A 25,069-nucleotide genomic window follows, 5' to 3' on the forward strand; every position below is an offset into this window, starting at 1 on the left:
TATCGTAAACAAGACATCGCCGACCTGTTGAGCACCTTCCATTACCTGTGTGCCCTTTCTCCCACCTCTGCCGCCAGTGAGGTCACCAGAAGAGCAGCTCCCCTCTCAAGGTCAAACGACGCGGGACCATTGCGTAACGCTGTTCGCCCAGGATTACGCACACCTTTCCCCCATTCTCTCCACCCACGTGATTCCTCCCTATTCCCTGGATCCCCACACCCGACCCTTCCCCTCCCGCTTTCAACTCCGTCACTTCCTTCCTTCAATCCGCGCCGCTCCTCCCCCTTCCACAATTACTCACCAGACTTCTGCTTCAACGCCAACTCCCGCGACCGACCCGCCACCTCTCGCAGGCCGCGGGAACGATAGCGAGACTGGTATATTGGTCACCCCACCACTGCGCTCTTCGTTTAGTCGCTCGACGTCTTGTGAAGGTGCCAGTGTTGCTGTACCGGTTTGCTGCTCCCAAGCTGTTCTTATTATTGTTGTAGCTGCCAAGTGAGGATGGCTCGCGTCAGTTGTGTGCTCCTGTTGTTTTCCCTGGTGGCTTTGGCTGCGTCGTTCCCCAGCAGCGGTAAGTACGGCCGAGGGGGTTGTTTATTTTCCCCAGATACACACGCGAGGAGATTCCCTCCTTATTTTAATACGCGAAACCCAGTGTTGATGATATTATGCGAGGTGCGCCTGAAAGGAGTCGCAGCGTCGCAATGCGTCTCAGAATAGGCGGTGAAATACTTAAGCCGGTTTTTGAGTTTGTTTTTAATAAATATTGCATAGCAGTATTCAACGTTCGTTAGACTCGTTATTTTCATTCTCATTCTTGATTTACTACGCCAGATTTGATAAGTTTATAATTAACCGGTCAGATAATAAACCTTAATTGACAGATCCGTCTTAGTCCATGAGTGAGTGTGTTACTGGGTTACTGCTAGAAATAATGTGATATTAGTCATGTGAACAACAGTTACCCTAATACAGTCCTCCGTGTCTAAGAGAAGGGCTATCATTCGGTTATTAAGGGTGAACCTAGCGCTGAGAGATGACGTCCACGGTGGACCTCGGGTGGGATCTTCAGGCCTTCTTTCCCATCACCGGCCGCAAACTGAAAACCGGAGCAAAATTTCTTCAAGGGATTATACTGAAAAATATGGATTTGCATAAACAAACCTTGAAGATCGATGGCATCAGTTTTCTACAAATTTCATAATTTTTGCGCGTAATTTGATCCATTAATTTGTGTCACAGTTTCATAACTTTTCTCTAGGCAAAAACACTAATTTTATCTCTTTCTTGCAATATTGCTAGAGCTGGCGATGAGGGGTGAAACGGGGCAGTTTCATTGCTGGAAGGCCGCGTTCCGGCGCGCCACTCGGCACCGTTAGAAGAGCACATTCATTTGAGGTACCGCTAATTTGGAAGCACCCATTTCGGGTTTGCCACGGTTGACATAATAAATTAAGAAAATTACTTATTCTCGTGGCAAAAACGTCATATGGTCGCAGACAGGGCCGGCCTTAGGGCGGGGCGACCGCCCCGGGCCCCGCGCTTTGGGGGGCCCCGCTTATTTTACGATATAATTTTATGAATAAATATAATTATAAATTTTATTTGTATTATACTATTTTGAACTCAACTGCGTGATGGTATCATAACGGCGTAATAACGACGTCTGAATTTGGGAGGGGAACACATACTTAGCCAGAGAGTGGTAGGGATTCAAAATGCTCGAGTTTGTAGATGGGGTATAGAGTTAAATATTTTAAGTGAAAGACCCCGCACTGAAGGTTCGCCCCTAGCCCCGCACCTGCTAGGGCCGGCCCTGGTCGCAGATATATGAACTTAGTTATAGAGACCATTTGAAAACGTACTACTCGAAGGTGATTCTACAATCACCCTCAAAACTACGAGAGCTAAATTGCGTGATTCATATTCATTTTTTTAATGGTTCATATCCAGTTTTTATTGTTGTATCTAGCTTGGAAAAGTATAAATAACAGGCAGTGAGTCTTCACTCGTGAAAATCTTCCTCTCAGTCCGCATAAAATCGGCCGCATGTAATTTTCCTACACGGAACTCGGTGGCAACTCTTTTCGGTCAACGGAAAGAGAAAGAGGGACACAGTAGGCTCTTGAGCGAGGGGGCACCGTTATGAACGAATGTCTTTCCTGAGAATTCTACGCCTTTCTTTAGCGCCCTTCACGTCGGAATGATGAATAATAAAACAAGTAAATGCTTGCGAAACTTTATTACAGTCGTTTTCCGCAAGCTTTTCACCTCACAGGGGAAGGTCGAATTTCCTTGAGTCTAAAAACCGACGATACGGAAAACTTGGGAGGACTTCATTATTTTCTTTATTAGTGTGGCCAAACTTATGATAGCTTTTTGTTGATATTATTTTGTGGGAACTATAATTCTTGTATGCATCACGCTATCAATTCCGGTGCTCCAGGACATAGACTTTGTTGAAGGATCAATTCCGCGTGCAATGAATAACAACAATATTCTATTTCACGAGAAAGCTAATCTCAAATATGGATGCAGCAGTGACACTTTATTTGTAAATCAGCCCAGTTTATCATTCACAATTTGGGATTGTCTATTAAAGTGTAGTAAAATTAAAAAGTGCTTCCTTGTAAAGTTATGGGTTGTTAATTATGGAGCATACATTTAAAAATGTTCTTTAAAGATTCCTGGAAAAGCTTATGAGTATACAATTCAATATCAATGAATAGATAATTAAGTCATCAAGAGAGTAATTATTGTTTGCTGCTTTCTAACACAAAAAAGTAGAATTGAACGGCTCATGCCGCAATACATGATGTACGTACTATTTTAAATAAATTCCGTTTTTCAAGATTGGCTATGGCTGTAGAGATTATATACTATAGATTATAAGCTTTCCATAATTATTCTTGAATTTTTTCCGAATTCTTAAATCATTTCTTGCGCAATGCAACATCAATCTTCATGGAAGTTATTGAAGATGCCTCTTGATGGCTTAATGTGTCTACTCGAAAATTCTCAAAAACACAGCGGAAGATTCCGGAATTTTTTTCTAGAAACAGCAAAAACTAGAAATTCTCCAGGACACGGTGGCATTGATAACAATTATTGGACAGGCGGTCGGATGTGATAAGGGCTGCTAAGGATAAGGGTGTATTTATTTAGATACGGTGAAACAGCGGCAATAGGCAAAAACCAAACCTTACACTATTTTTTTTCTACGATATTTAGCGACGCACTCCTATGATTGAACGAGGCGCTAAGTGTTGTTTGGAAATATACGCAGTTTTAGCAGTAAATTCCGGTAAAACATGACAATTATGTGGAATTGAGAAAACAAAAGTATTACACTTCGTAATCATTAGGTGAACTTGAAAATTTAACTATGTTACCAAACACATTTTCTTGACAGCATATCCCACCTCTTCTTTTAGGCTTCTTATTCTTTTCCTATTCAAAAAATTTCGTTTTTTATTCCACACTCATAGCCACCGCATTTTCCTTTCAAATGCGAGTGAGTCTTACCTTAACTTTATTCTTCCGCATCCAATTCCCTACGGCAAGCTTAATTTCACCTCGTTCCATTTAGCCTCCGGATGTATCCATGAAGTTATGTTTCCGACTGTACATACTTATGAGGATAGAACTTTAAGGATGACAGGATGAGGAGATCATCCTTAAATGCAATTTAGGACTACCGATAATATTATAGATTATATGACAAGTTTTCTTTCGCGATTCATATGGTCGTTCTCATTAAATGTTAGAAACCCCAGAATATTTCATGAGTAGTGGAATTCTTGAAAGCCAAGGTTACGATTAAAGTCTGTTTCTAACTACCTCTCATGTCACTCCAGACAGGAAAACTGATTGTATTCCCAGCAGCTGCCAGCTTAAAATTAAATAGAATTGCTCAGGTCCATTCAATTATGGAAGACTGGCATAAATTCCATATCTTCATCAAAAGAATAGGGTGTTTTCCATTGTCTTTGAGAATCTTTAGCGGTGTATCTCGTAAGTGCGGGGTGTTTATCAGTTTCACTCTAGGGTATAGAAAAGGTAGACAGCTTACTCGTGAGGGAAATGTCAGCGTCATTATTCCATTTATGTAAAACAATAATCAAAGGAAGTTATTATGTTATCAGCGTAGTTCAAGAGAAATCGATGAGAAATTTATTACTTCAATTACAAGTGCACAGTTCTAAGGACCGGGGTGAGTAGTGGAAAAGCATTAAATACCATGGAGGTTGAGGTATTTGTAAGTCGGAGGGATGAAACGAAAAAAAAACTTGCAGCATTACAGAATCTGAAAGTAATTAGGAAATTTTGCATTGCAAACAAGATTGCGTGTAACATGAAAATATCTAGTGCCGAGTATCTATCTATCTAGTATCTATCTATTCAACCCTAATTATGAAAATGAATGGAGTAGAATAAACGTTGCATTTTGCACTTCGGAAAATTCTTCGGGTTCGTCTTACATGAAACGATAGTAATTTTCAGGCCTATAAAAAATGTTTTGCAAATTATATTTCCCGAGCCTGAATTGCTAGAAATATCTTTCTAAAGCACTTAGCTCTATCTTGACTTTCACTTTTATGATTCTCTCGAGTTAAATAATTAGAGCGTCTTTTCCGATCAGTAATTATGCACTATAAAGAATTTCATTTCACGCGTACGTTCCAATGCTCAAGAACAACATTTCATCGTCGTCAAGGTCAAAGAAAACCGCTGCGTAGCCGGCATCAACAAGATCATCCTTCGATCTCACCCGTATTAAGTGGCGGTTGGACTCAATGAATGAGATTCCCCATCCTGCAGATCAGATTGAGGCATTCACGGAATTCGTTCAGCATGAAATCCACTCATTTGAGGAAAAAGGATTCTCTTCTTCCCAGAAGTAAAAGAGCATAGAAAATGTCGTAAGCGCGGTCTCGCCGGTAATCTGAATCGAGTATTGACCATCGTGAATAATACCAACTCTTGTTGAGCAATGCCCATAAATAGATTAACTTCGTCTGTTTGGCTTTGGGAAGTGGTGCTTTGCGGAGTTTCCTTTCACTGAGAGCGTCGCAAGTAAGCCGTTTGCCTTGAATACCCATTTGGAGAATGCGTGGGGGAATGTTCGGCCCACTGATCCATCGTATCGGCGCATATCCGCGATGTGTCACCGCGGTCAGTTGCGAATAATTATGAGTAATAGAATAATTACTTCTCCCACTACCACTGACACTTCTGCGTTTTGAAAGGTGAAAATAACGTTCTGGACATAATATTATCTCGGCAGTTTTGTCTTTGATTACCACGTTCCTGCTAAATCATATTTACATATTTCGCTCTCTTTCATCGTCATGTAAACGTGTAAGCTTTCCATACCATTATATTTTACCATCAATTGTAATAATTTCTTGTATATTCTTTTCGGAAGTTCCATCAGACCAAACGTAAGAGCAATTGTAATGTAAGAGATCTAAAAAGATATACCACATGCTACAGTCAATTGATAGCTAAGAATAAAAAATGCATTATTCGCATAATAGCTAAGAATATCACTAACGCATCGCATGTTTATTACAAAGGTATATTGACTCTATTTTCCCAGTTTTTGATTTTCGCTTTTTCAAGCTCAGTTTTCGACTACACCTGTCTCCCTCTCAAAAAGATGGTACCATATTATATTTTTTGTCTTATTGTATCAGACGACTCGCTATGACTTTTATGATGTGTACGATGTCATGCTGATGAGAAAAGTGCGAAATATCTATTAAGGGGGAATACGTCAATTTTCACGCGAGAAGATATAATTTAGTCACTTCACGGTCTGACTGAATAGGACGTGCTATTCCCTGTGGTCGCAGTCTATGCGATGAGTCGTCGATACGGTAAGAGGACCCTGAGCTGGTGTCTGCATTTTCTCCTGAGAAATCTGAGCGGGATGCAACGCAGGCACTCATTTATGCGGATGGCAACCTTTGGGGGTTAAGCATTGGTCTCCCAGGACGCTGGATATCCAAAGAGGAACGATAATTTTATGTATCCCATTACAGTGTCGTGGGACGTGAAGAGTATTACTCACGTGATCTACGATTCATATGGAAACATAATTTGAAGACTTAAATCGTGAATTTTTATTCAAAACAGAAGTTGAAATTCTGCATTTACATGACTCGCATCGAAAATTAAAATCCTTTCAAATACAAGCTCGCTCTTCTACGAGTATACGTATGAAGTAATTCATTTCGGAGACTTGTATCTGAAGGGAACATCTCTCACTTGATTTGCTAAATATTCTCTTCAGGTTACGCTTTGCTCAGAAAACATTCTTCGCAAACTGCGTATATTACCTCAACTTTATCAACAGCTATTTTTTTATCTTCACCCCATGCAACGTTTTCTAAAAAGTTACATAAAGTAAGGAGAGGATGGAATTATTTTTATTCCTAAGCCACCCGCTCAAGTACTCGATCGGGTTAGACATCGAGGAAAACTTATGATAGCGATAAATGTGTAATTTCTTTATTTTTATTATATTAGATGTGCCTACTTCAGTCCTTAGATTATATGTGGATTGGAACGTATAAATTAATAGGAGAGAGTTAACAAATTGGTATGCCGAGGAATTTTTAGTCAATGTCACCAATAAGAAACAATCCAGACTCCTGCCCATGAGCTATCGCCGTCCGAGTGTGCAGTTAAAAATTAATCACTATTCAAACAATAGATCAATTTGTCATAAAATATATCATAATATTCAAAGAGAATAACTTTACGATGTAGTGAGCATACTTTTTGGAACCATCACGTTATTAAGCCCGGTAGGGCTCTCCTGCGTGATTTCTTGAAAAGAACTTCCGGCGATGATTTTGTTCATTTAACTTATCACTGCGCTTTCCGGAATTTAGCCCCTCTTTTGAAAGATAAGGCATTATGCCAACTTTAGCAAATGGAGCGAATGCCATACGAAGAGGCTTTTCTCCTGACGAGTAACACGCTTAGCAACTCGTTCACAGCGTCACGTTACTGGATCTAATAAGCCGGTGTGAATCGATTTTCAGCAGGCTCTCCGCTACGCATTAGCTTTTGTTTGCGGAAGTTATTGATCACAAGTTTCCATACTCCTTATGACCGACCCGAACAGCCACGAACTGCTGCTTACTCCTCCAGTCCATCCTGTCGCTTTCAGTAAATTAGGACGTAACTGGTCCATAAACTAGCACGACAAACGGACAATCCAGGACAAAATATGTCCGAAGATCAAACGGGTATGAACTTCGGTTGCACCTTGTTGAGCAGGTAATTCAAATTCTATGAAAGCGATCCGGGATTTCGGCAATGAGAAACTCATTCATTGCCGTTTTTTCTATTGTTCTTTCCTTTTTCAATTCTGTCTGTCTATATTCTCAGAACTTTTGTGAAGAAATGCATTTCCCATTTCCAATTAAAAAAGGAAATTAAACTTCCGAAAGGGGCTTGTGAGTAAACATGGGTAACAATCAACGAGAAATTCTTATCTTAGCTCCAAACATTTTAAAACATCATCTCATTCGGGTTTATGGCCGTAAATGAAACATCAGTTTCGGAGATTTTGCTTCCAATCTTATCAACATTGTCATGTATATTTCTTCGGAAACATTCACTCGAATCCGAAGTTTAGCCCACCTGAATTCTTCTACTCTTTCTCGGAGTTATTTTCTGTCCACAGCGATAAATATTCACGAGAAGGGAATACAATGTCCCCACGCACCCGCGCTTTGGTATCGAGCGGATTGATCACGATCAGATAGAAAGGTCAGAGAGAGCGAAACGAACTTTTTACGATGTATTTCGTCACGATGAGACGATGATAGCTCACGAAAAATAGGCGTGCAGTTCCGCTGTCCACCGGGACAGCCACTTTGTAATCTATCTCCCTAGTTCACGGTATTGTTTTAAGCCATGCCACTCAGATGAGGAATGACGAGCAGGTAAACATAAGGATTGCGTTCAAAAACGACGATCATGGAGACTACATCTGTTAGATGGATTGATGAATGACCACTGAATTGTAACCAAGGCCCTTATATAAGGGCCATGATTGTAACAATTGATTCCCTCGTGCTGCATCGCAAGGAATCCTTACCATCAATACATTACCGGAGGATGCAGAGTACCGAAAATGGTCAGAAATATGATATCTTGTGATATCCCAAAAGCTAGAAAAATGGATTACAGAAAAAAATCAGAGCACCACGTACCCAAAAATAATCCTTGAAATGATAAATTCTGCCCCTTGAGGAACTCGGAATTTATTTTGTTAATGCATAGCTCTTCCAGGCAATGTCGCTAGCGCTAGTTTTCCTAGGGCTAATGCCACTGTCTTTTATGGTGTTCATTCATGCATCCATTTGTTTACCAATGCTTTCCATTAAGTTTTTATTGTTTTTTCGACGCAATCTACTTAAATATTTTTTGTTCAGCTCTAGATTTTTTCATAATACCAATATTCATAAAGGAGCAGTTGAACGCAAGGTCGTCTCCTTGAGTCATCGTCCATTGCTTCTGCTCCGGTCCCTTTCACAATTTAATTTTTTCGCAACCCGTTGTGTCCACACCGCAGCTACAAAGAGAGCCCAAGGTATCGCCGATATCGCCCGCTAAGGGTAAAACTGCGTTGTGCCGAGTTCAAAAGAATAACCGCCGAAAGGTTTTTCGGCTGCGACACGATTCGCAACCTTTCTGAGAAACCAGTGTCACTAGAAGAGGGTTCCTTTGCTGAACCATTTCAACCTGTTATAAAGCCAGAGATAATGAAGATAATAGGTGTAGGAAAGAAATGCCCTACGGTGGTCGGCGCCTCTCCCTCACGGAGCCGAATTACGGCTTGAGGCTTGCTATGCTTGAGGCCGCCGCCTGTCGATAAACATCGCGTGAAACGGAGAAAAATAAACACGTACTGCGATGCTGCCAACGGATGCCTTCGTTCCCCAAGTTAGCCCCTAACCGAAAGGCCGAAGTCGAGGAGACCAAACTCGTGGCCGCAATAATGAAAAAGTTGAACTTCGATCGTGGCCTTCCTATCGAACATTGCTGTCCATGAAAAAAAAGTTGATATAACCGAGTTTGAATTATCGTTTCTCGATAGGTGAATCCTAAATCGGTGCTTGTAAATAAACTGTGCAGTGAGGAAATAGAATAAGGAGACCACAGCCCTTTAAACTTGTATTAAAGAAACTAAAACAGCTGTTTTTTTTTAATAAAAGTATTTCTTCATCATAATTCAACAATCCTAAGATTGGCTTGACGCAGCTCTCCATTCTGCTCTCCTATCCACTAGCATATTCATATTGACGTATTTCTTCTCTTTTATATCCTTTAAAAACTGTTCCACGTAACTCATTCGGGGCCGCCCTACCGTTCTTCCTTTTTTTTAATTTAAAGTTTTACTTCTAATACAATTATTACATGTACTGCGATTAAGAGAAGTATCGTATGGGGTTTCCTATGTCATAAGTTCATCGCTAATTCATTTTTAAGTTGAAAAACAATAAGCGTGACTCATTAGGATTGAAAACTGATAAAATATAAAACCATACATAATATTTTATTCCAGTCGGAGGGCCGCTCCGAGATAGTCTTACGCTAAGGAGTCGATGGTGTGAGATCGACCTTTATGCAGGGTCGTAAAGGATGACCACGATGATAATCATCCTATCTTAAGAGGCTCCTACTCTGACACAACTTGTCCCACAAATAGAGAAACATCAAGGATTCGCAAAAGGGGACAAAGAAAAGCGCGTTATTGATTGGCGGCATTGATATAGCTGGAAATGGTGTTCGCGGTGTTGTGATCACACCAAGGTCGAATTCACCTCGCGATCGCACGGTGACCAGCCTTAAATACGGTACTACCCCATACATTCTCCAATCGAATGATGACTCGTCCAATATAAATTGTCACTCGTGACATACTTTTGGGAACAATACACACGGAGGTGCTGAATTTCCATCATAGTTTATAATTCACAATTAAAACCTAGTGAAAAGCGTTTGCACCCAAACTTAACAGCTGGATCACGGCAATCGCTAATGTACTACCCAATATATAGCGTCAGTATTTTACTTTTTTTCTAGCTTTTAGAAAGTCGCTGCATTGGCTTGAAAATTTTCAAAGCGCAACCAAAATTTCAGTGAGAACTACTTCAAAGCAATGCCGCAAAATTGCATGGAAACTTAATATTCGACACTGCACCGACTCTTCCCCCTGGATAGGCTTTATTCGAGTTAGTTAGCACTTTTTCCATCGTCTGCAAATTAATAAAGCAATATTTACGCAAACACTGCCCTCACGACCGGTGAAAGCCCCCGAGCATTAGACCTTGAACTGAAGCGCTGATCCCTCGGACCATGAACTTAAATGAAGCACTACTCTATAATCTTTCGCCGAAAACTTCCAGAGCATTCCTCGGAATCCTCATTTTTTTCCTCCGCGGAAAAAATAGGGCCCTGGGCGATGGCCGACAAATGATGAACCGCCTCATGCGGTTAAGCCGAAATGATGCCCCGACCACTTGATGGTGTCATTCATTCATTTCACTCAGAAGAGCACAGGGAGATGGGAATGAAATTGTAACCAAATCCGCCACCGAAACTTCAGCACTGAAGGGGGACACATGCCCCGGGCGGCAGATTTCATGGGGCGAAAAAATTTGAAAGGCTTATTTAAAAAAGTTACTTATTTTTATCTAACTAAGTAATTAAACCATATTTATTAAATTATTAAACAGTAATAGTAATAAAACTTCTTACAAGGAAACATCCGGGGCGTAATTTAATCTAACACATCTCAAAATATAGCTTACAGATGTATTATATTTTAGTAAAAGGGGAGGAGAGGAGGATGGTGAACTTATCTTTGCCCCCCCTGACATAACTCCTAGTTCCGGCCCTGCATCAACAATGCATTATTTTTCGATGTATTGTTCTACGTGTTAGGTCGATATCTTATCGAAATATCGTTAATATATGAGAATTTGAGATGGGACAAGAGTATAATTACAGCATCACTTCAAATGAATTATCTACACGGAATATGAAAAAAAACGCCTGGATATGCACGTCCCAGATGTGAAACCCCAAAAATTCGGAAAAGAGCAGTACATTTTATGACTATCGGCGACGTTACATCGAAGTGGGGAAAAGTACCCACATTTTAAATCTCCCCTGCTGCCATTATCGAATCATACTTTGCGTTACCTCGCTCCATTGCCGGTCAAAGCAACCGATGAAATAATTTTTTAATCGTATTTCCGCGGGTTTTTAAACCAATAAAAATTTCTAAACAGCGTCGCTTTCAATAATAGCGCGCATCTTCCCCATGGTTCAAAAATTAAAAAAGTTCTATGTGATATTGTTATGCCATCCTTATTTAGCACCACTAAGGAAGACGAATTGACAAAAATCTTGTGAAGCCCCACACTCCGTTCATCCTGTATCAGATTTTCCTGCCCGCTTCCCGATTAATCACCCATTCAATTCATCATGAAATCGAGGCCGGACCTCCTTCTGGGGCAGGTTTTCGAGTGTACCTGGACAACCAGATCAACCTGTTTCCAACTCGTAGCGTGCATACCCAACCGCAGACCTCTGGCCAAAGCAATTACGACTGCGTGGATCACAGTAATAATCATCAAATTTCGACGAAAACTTCTGGCATGTCCAAACTAGTTTTTGATAATTTTCCTCCCTGTCCCGGGGCGACCGATCTTATTCTTCGGACAGCTCGAGGGAATCGCGTGATCGAACTGCTTCCCTCCGGCCTGGATGCAAATGAAAAAAGCCGCGCCCGGCAAAGAGAAGAACACGTTCGAAGGGGGTGAGGATGGATTGAAACAGGTTGCAGGGGAGAGGGGGGCGGGCGATGACCCCTGGGGTGGGGGAGAGGCTGTGACGCACTTGTCCTCTTGTTGGCATGACCTCGTCCCGGAGTGCGAGAGGAGCTCACGGGCGGATGGTGGCGATTGCGCGCATTCCGAGAAGCGCGAGGAACTTCTTAACGATGCTGACCTTTTGCCTCGTCCACAGTTGCGGTCTCCGGGTGCGAACGGAGCTAAGTGGCAATTGCTCTCACTAGGTTTGATCAATGTTTTTATTTATCAAACTGACCATCGGTGGTTTGTGCCCACGGACCCTTCAGTGGACGCATACCTACAGCTCGACCGGCCTTTCATCCTGGAATATTACGCGGTTGATACTAAAGCTATTCTTCCGAACTTTTCTGGGTATATATCTGTACCTCAGAGGTAAATGACATAAAATAACTAGATAACTACTAAAGGACATAATTTGGGGGATAAAACCCCCCCAGAGCTCACAGAAATTTTAAGTTAAATCTATTTTACTTAATTGGATTAATATTGCTTATAGAATAGTGTGAGGATTAATAAAATATCCCTCAGAAGGCCGTAAAAATCATCATTTTGAACCATTTATCTTAATTTTTTTCCGGCGGAGGGACTCCGCACCTCCCGCTTACCCTGGCTGGTATGCAATACCCCAAGCACCCCAGTATTAGTTGCGCCTGAAACCCCCCCTAGCCTTAATTCCTAGCTGCGCCCCTGAAGGACACTATGTCCGTTTTCCTAATTTTATCAGGAGAGTAGTTTTAAGATTTTTAAAATATTTAACCAGTAATTACTAGAAGGTTAGGTTACTATACCCCCTATATATATGAATATATATATCCCCCCATAGTTACGCCATTGGCCTCAAATATGTCCTTCCTCGGGGGACTCTTCCTTCAAATTTTCCCACAATTTATCGGGTAATAACTGCCTAGTGAGATAGACTACCCACCGAGTCTTTCTCTGGCTTATGGTGGTTCGCCCTTCCATTTCTTCCCCTATTCTAAGGTACACCTCATTTCTCATCCTGCTCGTCCATTGTTTGATATATACATCCTGAAACTTCGCAGAACAGATAAAATATCGCAGTTACGAAACCAGCATCTAGGGACCATGTTTTATGCAGTTTACAAAAAAGAGATCACCTGTTTGGTGGTCCTTTCCATTCGACTACCGATGCTCAAGTTGAAAGATTGGTAAAAGTATAAAAAATCGACGACCCTCAATATGCTTCATTGCCGCGTAAAATCGAAGACCATCTTTCAAATAATTGATTTTTCGATGATTTCGACATCTTGAGGAAACCGATGAGTTGTAACCGTCGAAATTCGATGAAATAAGGCGCCGCTATAACACTGTCGGATTCATTCACCTCGTTTGTCTCGCGCGAATTAATAAATGCCGCCATTAAACTCCCTTCGTTGACGGCCTATTAATTACAAGTGCCAACGAATTGGAATCAAGGCGCACCTCCAACTTCACGCTACACACACGTTTCTCCAGTCGGCATCCATCCCGTAAATGAAATATGCCGTGGTAAATTAATTGATTTTTCAATCTTTCGAACTCCATTTCATGTCTCCAGTGAGTCGGAAAACTCACGATTACCGTTCGTATTCAATACGAAACCATAGCAAATATTTCTTTAGTCTATACAAAAAGCAGTTAAAATTTCATGAGCGAAATTTACCTGTATTTACATGTATGACCATCTATTAACATGAAACATATGACTAGAGGAGATTAAACATGAATGAAACGGAATGGAAATTATATCTAGAAAGGTGCGTCCACCAATACGTCAAGCAGTTATTTAGAAATCATTTCAAAACAACTGGAATAAATTAATGTGTGAATCCTCACAGATATGAGGGTCCAGAAAATTTTAAGTAGAGAGCAATTTCAAGTATTCGATAGCCCTTAAATTGATATAATTTAAGCTAATTCGAATCTTGGGAAACTCTTCCCAAAGAATAAGAATCCACGTCCGTCAGTTCATGGGCGTACCCAGAATCAAAACTAGGGGGGGGGGGGGGAAGGCGAAACTAGCCGTGGTCATTCAAGTTGTAACTTTTACGCACAGAAAAGTTAATGAAACCAAAATTTTAAGGAAATTATGACAGCAATTTATTAGTTTTTATAATTATTTGCTTGAAAAAATAATGACTTTTACTTTAGTTCCATGTCTTACACTAATATCATTTTTCTTCAAAAGGAAAATTTGTTCATAACTTTTGTTTTGAACTAAATTTATTTTCGCTTCAAAGGGGGGGGGGCAGTTGCCCCTTCCTGCCCCCCGCTGGGTACACCCATGTGTCAGTTGGAAATCTCAGAAAGAAAAAAGAATCAAACAAGTTAAGCTATTTTGGCAGTCGACATTAAAAACCTAACGATCACGTGAAATTGCCTTAGCCTTATTATCACCACACGGCTCCGATAGTTGCTTATTCGTAATTCGCGGGTAGAGTAAAATGTTTTGGGTTAACGCACCCTTGGGGTACAAAAGCACTAATTTGTATTAAAAATGTCTTCCTCTAAAAACGGCAAGGTCAAGCTTAAGTTGAGAATTAAAAATTAGACCATTAAAAATTTAAAAAAGTTAGTATTTACATAATTGCACTGCAGTGAAACCTCAGCCGCAATCTATAGTTTTGGCTCCTAATTCACGGTATTGGGGAATTGCCCATTTTTAATCAAAGCACCAAACCATGGCAACCTTGAATTCATTTAAAATAAAACTGTGCGGTTTGGGAACTAACAGCGGAACAGGGGCGCAGCTAGAGAGTGGAAAACGTTTTCACGCATGCCTGTATCAGAGATATTATAGCATTTGAATACAGACCTTCAGGATTCTGGCCAACGAATCTAACGCCACCTTGAAGGACTATGATGGATAGGAAAATGTAGTGACTCTCCTCATTCTCAGCTCCACAATTCATCTCATCAAGTTCGCAAATATATAGGAATCAAGTGGATCATATTACGTGTCGTATCAAGAAAAAATTAAGAGAATGCTTTTACATATATTTACAATATGAGGGTTCGGAGCTGAATAATAAATCATAAAAATCGGCGGCCGCGCCATAAGAAGAGCGCTGGTACACGAAACAATTAAAAATATGCAAGAGCGATGGTGGCTACTCAGTAACCTAAAGCCGTGGCCAGTAGCGGATACATGGGGAGCATTCGCATTGCCGAACGTTGCAGAACCGTAGTTGTAATTTTTTGTATTGTAAGATGGCATTGTCTTATATATGTGTATTATCAGTTTAAATATAACTTCCTTAAACTTTCCATGTGACATGATTATTTTTTATTACGATAACAGTAAAGGTAGTTCAAGGTATCTTTTGCGCCCCCCTTGAAATTTTCTGTATACGCCACTACCCGTGGCAAGCAATGAAGCCCCAGCTTTTGTATCATTAAGGAGATTGGAAAAATTTACGAATTTAAATACATGTAAATATCTTTTATCAAACTCAGGAAACTCATCCTTTTCCACAGGGCATTAAATGAATTGAAAATATAATTACCATTCAAAATGAACAAAATGAAAAATGACTATATCCTCAAAATCAGCCATTCAGAACCATCAGGTCATTCATGTGGTCTCTAATATTTCCATTTCAGTCTTGGTCCCATGCGGTAAAGTTGAAAAACGCCCTTGTAAATGTTTAATATCACGTTCCAATTTGATAAACCAATGAACACAGTTTTTTTCATCTTGTGAAAAGCCGATAAACGTCATTCGTCCATTTGAAAAAGCTAGGATTTATTGCAAACCCGTATTATTTTACTTTTATATCTAAATTAGGCCTCTACACTACGTTTAATGACGAAGTATAAGCGGAAACGTGTGCCCTACCATGATGCTAAAGACGCCTGTCACTCCTTAACAGAATTATGAGCATGCCGAAGGTACCCAATTAGTTTGAAATAATTAAATTCCTAAATTAATTCCTAAATTGGCGTAACACATGTTCAGCCCAGTTCCCAATCGCATCCGCGTGGAGATGATTCGCAAAAGGGAGTGGTGCCCTTCCCTTGCCTTGACCTTGGCCTCAGCTATTCCAATCGTCATCGGGATTTCCCGGGACGCGACACCTTGTCGCGAATTCCTAAAAGGCAAATTCCTTAGTATTGTTGCTCCTGAATCATAAGTGGAGAGATGCGATCATATGGAGTTAAACCCGTCGCCGGAAATCTGAATTATTTGCGGACGCGGTAAATTCCTAACATACACTAACGCGCTGTGAAGGTGAAATTCTTATCGTGACGAAACGGATCCGGCGTTGCTCGGCGACGGACCTCGCGTCGTAATTCGAGATCCCGACGCTCCAAAGATTTCGCCATGCATAAAATAATAATAAGACCCCGTTTCTTGTTCTACAAAATTAATTGATACGTGGATTACCGGAATGCCTTTGCGTCATTTAATTTTTGCGAATTCTATTCTCGTTCATCCATTCATATTTTGTAGGAGACAATGACAATTAAAGGGGGAAGACGGGGAGGGAACCGCTATACCGTATATAAATCTACAATATGAAAAAGTCTCTTCTAAAATGAGTTTTTTCAGCTCAAGTTTTATTTTACTTGAGCGATATAATATTCTAATATGTTTCGCGTGGAAACGCCATTTTTCCAACGGATAAATGGGTTGGCTGCCAACCTCCTGTAATTTCTGGAAACATTGAAAAGATGACAATCGTTAAGGTTGGCTGTGCAATAAATTTTTTTATCTCACTAATTAAATAAATGTTAAAAAATAATAGATGAATATTTTACAGCCATTTTCAATGCATGAAAGACCTCAGATGCTTGATCACTGAGAGGAATTGCCTACCATTAAGGTGCAACGGACAGTAATGAAACCTCCCCTCCCCCGGATACAACGACCCACCCCTGCCTAGCGGTCCTCCGCAACCCCTATATCGCATTGTGGTATTACATACCCTCCAGGGGCCAGTTTAAAAAAAATGGAACACCTCGGAAACAAATACAGTCATACCTCGAGATACGAATTTAATTCATCCCGTAACATTGCTCATACGTCAATTTGCTCTTATCTCAAAGCATTTTTCCCCATTAAAATTAATTGAAATGCCATCAATCCGTTCCACTCCAAATATTTAAGCATTAAGGTAGTACTGCATCAATCGGTATTGATCCCAAATGGTATCCCATTAGTAATGCAGTGTTTTTTGTGTGCTTTGAACGTAACAAATTATGATACACCTAGAATAAGTTTGAAGATGCTTGCCATCGCCACAGCCGCCTGTTCCTCGCATCTCATATTTCGTTCATATTTCAAAGCTAAACTTCGCTCACTCCATGGCTCGTGTAGTCATGTCTCAAAGTACCACTGTACCAGTGGCATGGTGAGGGGGAAGGTCCAGGGGGTCCGGACCCCCCTTACCTCCAGAAATATAAAAACACAATTCCTTTTGAAGAAGGATTTGGTTCTTTCCCGGCGAATGCTGTTGATGAAATCTTCTCGGGAAATCAGCCGGGTGATGATGGCCATTGCTGCCAACGTTTCGATGGCCTTCTCTGCCATCGTCTTCAGGGCGAATGATGGACCTGGTTATTGCCGGGCTTATATACGCCGTTGGGGAGGTCAGGTCGTCCGTGATTGGTCAGTTTTTTAGAGTCCGTAAAAAAACTGACCAATCACGGACGACCTGACCTCCCCAACGGCGTATATAAGCCCGGCAATAACCAGGTCCATCATTCGCCCTGAAGACGATGGCAGAGAAGGCCATCGAAACGTTGGCAGCAATGGCCATCATCACCCGGCTGATTTTCCGAGAAGATTTCATCAACAATTCCTTTTCTTCATAAAAGAAAGCAAAATTATAGCAAAAATCATGAATTTACAAAAGATTTATTTGACAAATGAAGTTTTTTCGATTATGAAAAGTGTTAACCCTCTACTTAGTACCCCCCCCCCCCCCCCCCCCCCGATTGAAATTCCTGGCTAACCCACTGCACTGTACCATAATCCACTCTTAGATAAGATTGATTAACATGGAGAAATCCAAATATCAGCAATATCAAAACTATCTATAAGTATACCAAGAAAATGTGTTAACCTGTCACATGTCAACTAACAACCACATTGAAAATGCATCAGCAATTCAATGTTTTCTCAATGAAAATAATTGATACAAATCAGGGCTTTAAAATATTCACACCCAATTGCCACATAAGGAAAAAGAAAAAGTCTATTATGTGTTGACATATATCAAAAGGATATCTGCTGAATGCTAATGAATTAAATTTCCTTACAGACCAGCAGTGGAGAAGTCCTTCCCAGGATGATGTAGTCATTGTGCCATTGGAAGGAGGGAGACCAAGGGATGTTGAGGAGAGCAGCGAAGAGGACTTTGGCGTAAGGAGATCACCTGATGACTATGAGTCTCCATGGTCAGGCTCATTCTCCAATTTCTTCCAAGGAATGCAAGGTTGGTACATATTTTCTGCTCCTGAGCGGAAAGTTAGGATAGCAAAAATCCATGCATAAGACCTTATACCCCCTGAGTATATTCCAAAGACTATGAATATAATCCATTCCTCATGAATTGCCATGAGGAAAAATTCCCATGGACTGAGAATCTAACCACAGACCTTTAGCTTTCTGGGCGTCCATGCAGACCACTAGATTATCCAGCTTCCTGATTTCCCATGGCGATTTCACAAAGGCTCATAGTACTAGCCACTAGGTGTTTTTTCATGTGAATTTCAATGCTGTTCTTGTGGCAGGTTTGAACTGGTATTTCAACTGGTGTAAATATCTGCAGTTCATACTACATATGTACTGATATTTAAGTGCAGTTTCTCTTGTTAATTTCTTTAACAAGTTGACCGCCATGCCAGTCATAATGACCGGAGTTGAGTGGCTCCTGTCATGCCACGCCAGTCATACTGACCGGTCTCCGAGTTTTTCAAAGTGGATTTCTGGTGTCGGAGTGACCGGAATCTCTTGCTATGTATGGACCATGACCGTTGTGGCATCAGAATATAAATATTTCTTTTAAAGTAAAGTACAAAAACAAATTTAATGTTTTATGATCCGGGAATAGTAAACGGAATGAAAAACACCAATGGCGTCAGAGGACATATCTACAAAAAACATCATGGCGGTCAATGTGTTAAGAATTCCTACGCCATCCAGTTGAAAAGGATTGAGTGGTGAGCCTTTCGGATACATACATACAGCCTTCTAATATATGCATTAGGAAATGTATTCAGCAAATGGATTCCAAAAATTGATAGAAGCCAATGGAAGAGATATATATATATATTTGAATCACTACAATTCTTCCTTTACTTAACTACATTCCACAGTAGATAGCTTGGTATTTTTACCTATCGTAGTATATTGTAAAATAGGTATGACTACATCAATGAAGAAATATTCATGGGGGTCATGGTAATACAGATTTTCGTGATCCATAATGATTAAAATTATATTCCAGCTATGATGTGGCAGTTGAGGAATCAAATGCAAGAAGTCCTTCGCAGAATACCACAGGAATCTCTTGAGGGATCAAGTGGTTTTGAAATTGCACAACCTTGGAATGGAATCCCTGGAAATTCAACATCAACCACTAAGGTAAGGATAAATTCATATTGAGGTAATACCAACCAAATTGCACAGTGTTGACTCTAATGAATTAGCTTCCAATCCTGAAAAATATGAGTAGATCAGCAAAAATATTTTGAGGATCTGATGTGTCTTCCACATTTTGCATCAATCAGTGTTTCACTCCTCTTCTATCTAAAAGCATCATCAAGTTAATTAGCCTTTCTCTCGAAGGTACCTACAGTTTAGGGAGCAAGACCTGGAGTACCACAATAATAATAATATGGTGTACTAGTTCTTGAAAATATTTTCAGTAGTTGTTAAAATGATATTTGAGAATCCTCGAACGACTGTGCATATGCATTGAATCCAGCTGCAATAGTGACAATATTTCTGTAGAATCGAAGAGCCAGATTAGTTTCTTGGTCTCAAATCTTCATATGCAACTCAAAATAGTAATACAAGATCCTTAGCTAAATGCCTATGAAAATATGATTGAGGGTACTGATGTTAGAATCTATGAAACACTGATTACCTGGTTGACCTAAATTAAGTTCATACAAGCTAAGATTTAAGACCACATTTTAAAATATTTCAATGGCTCCTAATAATTCTCTCTAAAACTATCAACAGAAGTTGGTAATTACTATAATATAGCTCTGCTCTGTACATGACCCGTTTGTTTTTTTCTGAAGGTTATCAACGGACATGTGGTTACAGTGAATGAAACAACCTACACAAGAGGAACAAATGGATCATCAGCAGTTTTCCATATTAAGGTGGTGGACATCAAACCTCAGCAAAGTGCCCAGGAGGGAGAAAATGAGAGTCCAAGTGCAGAGGTGGGTGAGGTGATGGAGAATCAAGGGCCAACTACAGAGTCTGACGAAAAGAATTTTGTGGCTGATACCATATAGATTCACAGATTGTGAACATGAAGCACGATTTTCATTGTGTACCTAGTTTGTAATTTTGACTTATATTATCACTTTTTTGACGACACAGAATTGACATTAACTTGACCAAATGACTTAATGTACAATTAGCTCTTGTATAGTAGTGTGCATTTGCTTTTGACCCACTTATTTTCTGTTCATACTTAACATAAAATTATGTGTGGAATGTTAAAAGAATAACTCATATTATTAGATGCTTGAGAGATTTCAATACTGATTCCATAATTTTATCTTATCTGTCGATGAAGTTCCTACATTGAAAGACAATATTTTTAAATGACAGATGAGATTATAGTGGTATGTATTCGAAGCTATTGATGAAATGCATTGTGAGTTCTGCTTTATGATAATTTTTGTTAATACTGCATTAATGAATGTTACTCAAAAGCATTAATAAGTAACTCTTTTGCTGCATGATGCTTCTTTCTATCACATTAAGTGTCCTCATGTCTTCCAGGGGACATGATTAATATGAAATGTGAATTATATTTATGGATCTGCATTATTCGCTCTGTTGTACACTGTATAAGTCAGTCGCTTAAATAAAATGCCCTGATTCAAGGGAATTATTTTAACTTACTGATAGTCATTTTCACTTTTATAAAGTAAATACCCTGAGCAAATTTATCATAACATCATTTTAATAATATGTAATAGCATGTCAACCTCAGTAGTAGAAATTACCTAGTATGTAGCCTTATTTACAGACTGCAAAAATGTCTAATAATAATGTTTACTGCATGTGGCTGTATCAACTAGGGTAACTACATTATAGAAAAATTTGAATATCTTAAGAAAAGTAATGGAAAAATATCCGAGGTGTGAATGCAAATTGAAAATGCTAACGTAATCCGACGAAGTTAATGAGCAATATGTAATTTGTCACATTTTCATATGAAGGTGGTACCTCACCTTCTAGCTTTTTTATTGGCAGCCCAAGTATTTAGTATTAGGTTTGGAATTGCATTAATAGCTTGAAATTCAAAAAAATAGAAATACTGCATGTACCTATACTTATCATGAGTCAAATGTTGATGCTACATAGAGGTGTGTATGAAGATATAACTAACATTATTTTTCTTTGATAAGGGACAAATAGCCATCCACACATGCCAATGAGTATGATACCTATCCGAATTCCATTAAAAATGTATCTTTATGGGTGGAGTAACAATAGTATGATGGAGGTAAATGTAGGATGAGGAAAGTAACTATTCATAGCCAAAGCAAAAAATAAAAAAAAGCAATGGAAATCAAAGATTCAAGCAATAAAATGGTGTCAAAAGTGTTTTCATACCTGTGGACTCCCAGACTCAGACTTCACTCAGAAAACTACCAGCAATATGGAAACAACTTAACCCATAATTTCTTACACACATGATCACTCCTTTGATATATAATGACCCAATTTCACCTAAATGTTTTGTAATCTTAATAATCCACATGATAAGCTAACAAAATTTCTGGCTCACTAATGTCTGTAATACTTATATAGGTTATCTCACCATCAGGATTTGAAACTGCATTGAATCCAAAATGAATTCCTTTCTTTTATCTAAATCTCAGCTAGTAATTAATAGCTTTTAGCATATAGAGACAAATGAAAATTGATAATACTTCTCTTAGCTGAGGCTATTATTTTACATAATGATTAATGGACTATTGAACTAACATACTATCTGACGGAAGTTCAAGGGAATGGTTTTATTATTTCTAATTTAGCCACATGATATTATTTCTCCTTTATCTGCTATCCCAGGCTGTTTTCAAAGGGCTTTACGTCACACAAATTGGTGGTAGATGACAAACTTTGTACTTTTTCAGCTCTCTCTCTGCCATTGACATCTGTCTGTTCTACATCTGATATAAATTTATGGGGCATGCAAAGTAAAATTGGTACATGGCATGAAATTACAATTTACTTCTACTTGCTTTCCTGTGAGATGTACCATTCAAATTCTACAAATAAATGCAAATATATATTTAATGCTTTGCTTTCATCTAATTTGCTGATCACTCACATCAATACATATAACAAATGATAAAATACTTAAATTATAAATATAAATAAGGTTTATTATCTATCACAATACTTTTCTCACAAATTAATTAAAGAACCAAGAGCAATGGCAATCATGGAAACCTAAATTTTGGATTTCTTTGGTACATGTATACCTTCACAGTCTATTGTTTAAATCATTGATTACCACCAATTAACTCAGAAATGCTATCCTGAGTGAAAAACTAAATTGCTACCTCTCAAAACAAATCAAAATGTAAAAATTTTCTGTGAATGTTAGATATCACATTTCCTAAAGCCACCAACTAACAACTAGATTCATCCACTTACTGTGAGAGTTACCACTATATTAATAAGCAATTCTTTTGCATTCAACCATCACTGCTCACAGCTTTTGACCGTTTCACATTCTTGCACATGTATATTCACAATAGTATTAGAATCACACAAATTAAACGTACTTGTCTTGAATGCACATGACACTAACTTTGTATTCTCTCTTCATCTCCTTTACCTTTTGTCTTTCCGTTTTTTGTGGGTGCCTGCACTGCACGCAGACTGTGGAGGTGATGGATTCTCTGGGATCACTTCCTTCTCAGAACTCACAATCTTCCGAGGACTCTGATGAACTCTCTTCTGCAATGGCACGGTGGCGTGAAATGGCAAGAAATCCTATTTATGCCCCAAGACGACCAGGCATCAAGAGTTCCCCAAAGAAACCAGTCTACCACAAATATTTTGGGCATGAATCACAGGAGGATGATAGCTCCGCCAACCGTCTAGATGGAGATGTTGAAGAGTTTGAAAGGAAGTATGGTGAAGGAAACAACAGTCCAGTCATTGATCTCAGCAGAGACACGCTGGTGAACCAGCTGATGTCAGACCAGCAGAGCAAGGGTGGACTTGTAGCAGTTCACCCAGATGCTGAGATTCTGGATGTTGAAGATGGAAAGGTTTTGGGAACAGTGGATGACATGCTCCAGCAGAAGTCTTCTAAACCCACTTCCAATAAGCCATATGGAGAGAAGTTATACTGGAGACCAAAATTTGATTTCAGACAATGATTAAATGAAGAAGATAGTGAAAAAGGCAAGAACATGGGAAGAGACTCAAATCATTGTATACATAGAACTGTTGACATTATCACATTTCATTTTAAAAAATTATTATAATTGAGAATTCAAATTGAAATGTGAATATGACAAGCAAGTTTTGGTATTTTGTCCGCCATTCTTTGATTGGGCAATGGGGTTTCTTACGGACTTCCTAACGAAGAATGGATAATTGCATGAAAATGGCGAATAACATGAAAATTGAAGTTCATCATTCACTGTATATTTTACTCCAACCTTCACATGGTTATTCCAGTACACTGTTGTATCCATTGGTCAACCTTGTTCATTTGATGATTTATTTTACTATTGAAGTGTAGACTACATTGGCAGGACTCAGGAAATATATCATTGAAACTATACTCCCATTTTTCCGAGGAAGTTTTGAGAATCATGCAGGCTTCATGCCAAAGACTGCAGCTGCAATGATGTTAGGAGGTAAATGAAACAATTTATGACATCCCATTTCATAATTGGTATTTTCACCTAGTCGTCTAAGTTTATTTTTAATAGAGACCAAACTGCTCAAAGAAAGAAAAATGATTTAGCTGCCATTTTTGTTGCCATTCATGCAGATGTAAAAAGTTGTCTCTCTAAACTTGTGTATTTTTGTATTTTATATTTTTTATCAATACATATTTATTTGTTTTTATAATTTCTTTGTTATTTGATTAGTCAAAAATGCATCGCAAAACTCCAGATAATGAAACAACAACAATTGTGTAGCACTATTTTAGAATACCTGGTAAGCAATATAATTTTTTTGTGCAACAGCATTAAATATTTTTGGTATCAGTTAAGGAGGACTCATCATATGCATATGAAAAGCAATTATGTATGGAATTTTACTGGGGTTCACCAGGCAAGGCTAAGGCAAGTACAGGAAAACATGATAGTAGAATGCCAAAATTAATTCCCTATGATAAATACTCATCAGATAAGCATTATAAGCTATTTTTGTTAATCGACTAATAGCTTTTACCTATAGATCTCTCAAATAAGTATCCAAACAAACACTTAAATGGTTTTCCTCTTTGGTACACATATCATAAAAAATGAGGTTACTGCATCTAAATTTATATCATCAATCTGTGAGAAATAACAGCCAAGATGAGGATTACAAACAGAAGTGTGTAGAATTTTTTTCTTTCTAAACATATTTCCTTGGGATTGGTTACATATACGAGCTCCCAAAACCAAGGTTACAACAATAGGATTAAAATACATCAAGCAGACACCAGGAGCCAGTGGCTACTATACTACTTAATACGTATACCTTAATCAATCCATTGCTCATGACCCAGAATTTAGTAGCAGCATTTTTTTTCATCTAGCAATTACGAAATAATTGATCTACATATAGGACCTGTGGGGAGAGATAACTTCATTAATTTGTGCCAATTATAGTCCATATAGATGGCTAGGTTCATAAGACTATATAGCCATCTGTGCATACACGACCGCACATACTCACTTTGTCTTTCGGAAAACTCAATTATTTCTGAACAAGA

At 39.1% G+C, this 25,069-nt stretch overlaps 1 protein-coding gene across 1 annotated transcript; it reads left to right on the forward strand.

The window, feature by feature from the left end:
* Positions 1–394: 394 nt before the first annotated feature.
* LOC124157492 (icarapin-like) lies at positions 395–24,213 on the forward strand. The gene is made up of 5 exons (XM_046532230.1): positions 395–574; positions 18,176–18,349; positions 19,364–19,500; positions 20,166–20,312; positions 23,004–24,213. Exons 1-5 carry the CDS (start codon positions 505–507, stop codon positions 23,508–23,510), a joined length of 1,035 nt encoding a protein of 344 aa, XP_046388186.1. The 5' UTR covers positions 395–504; the 3' UTR covers positions 23,511–24,213.
* Positions 24,214–25,069: the final 856 nt, after the last annotated feature.

This window comes from Ischnura elegans, chromosome 4 (genome assembly GCF_921293095.1).
Source record: "Ischnura elegans chromosome 4, ioIscEleg1.1, whole genome shotgun sequence".
NCBI lineage: Eukaryota > Metazoa > Arthropoda > Insecta > Odonata > Coenagrionidae > Ischnura > Ischnura elegans.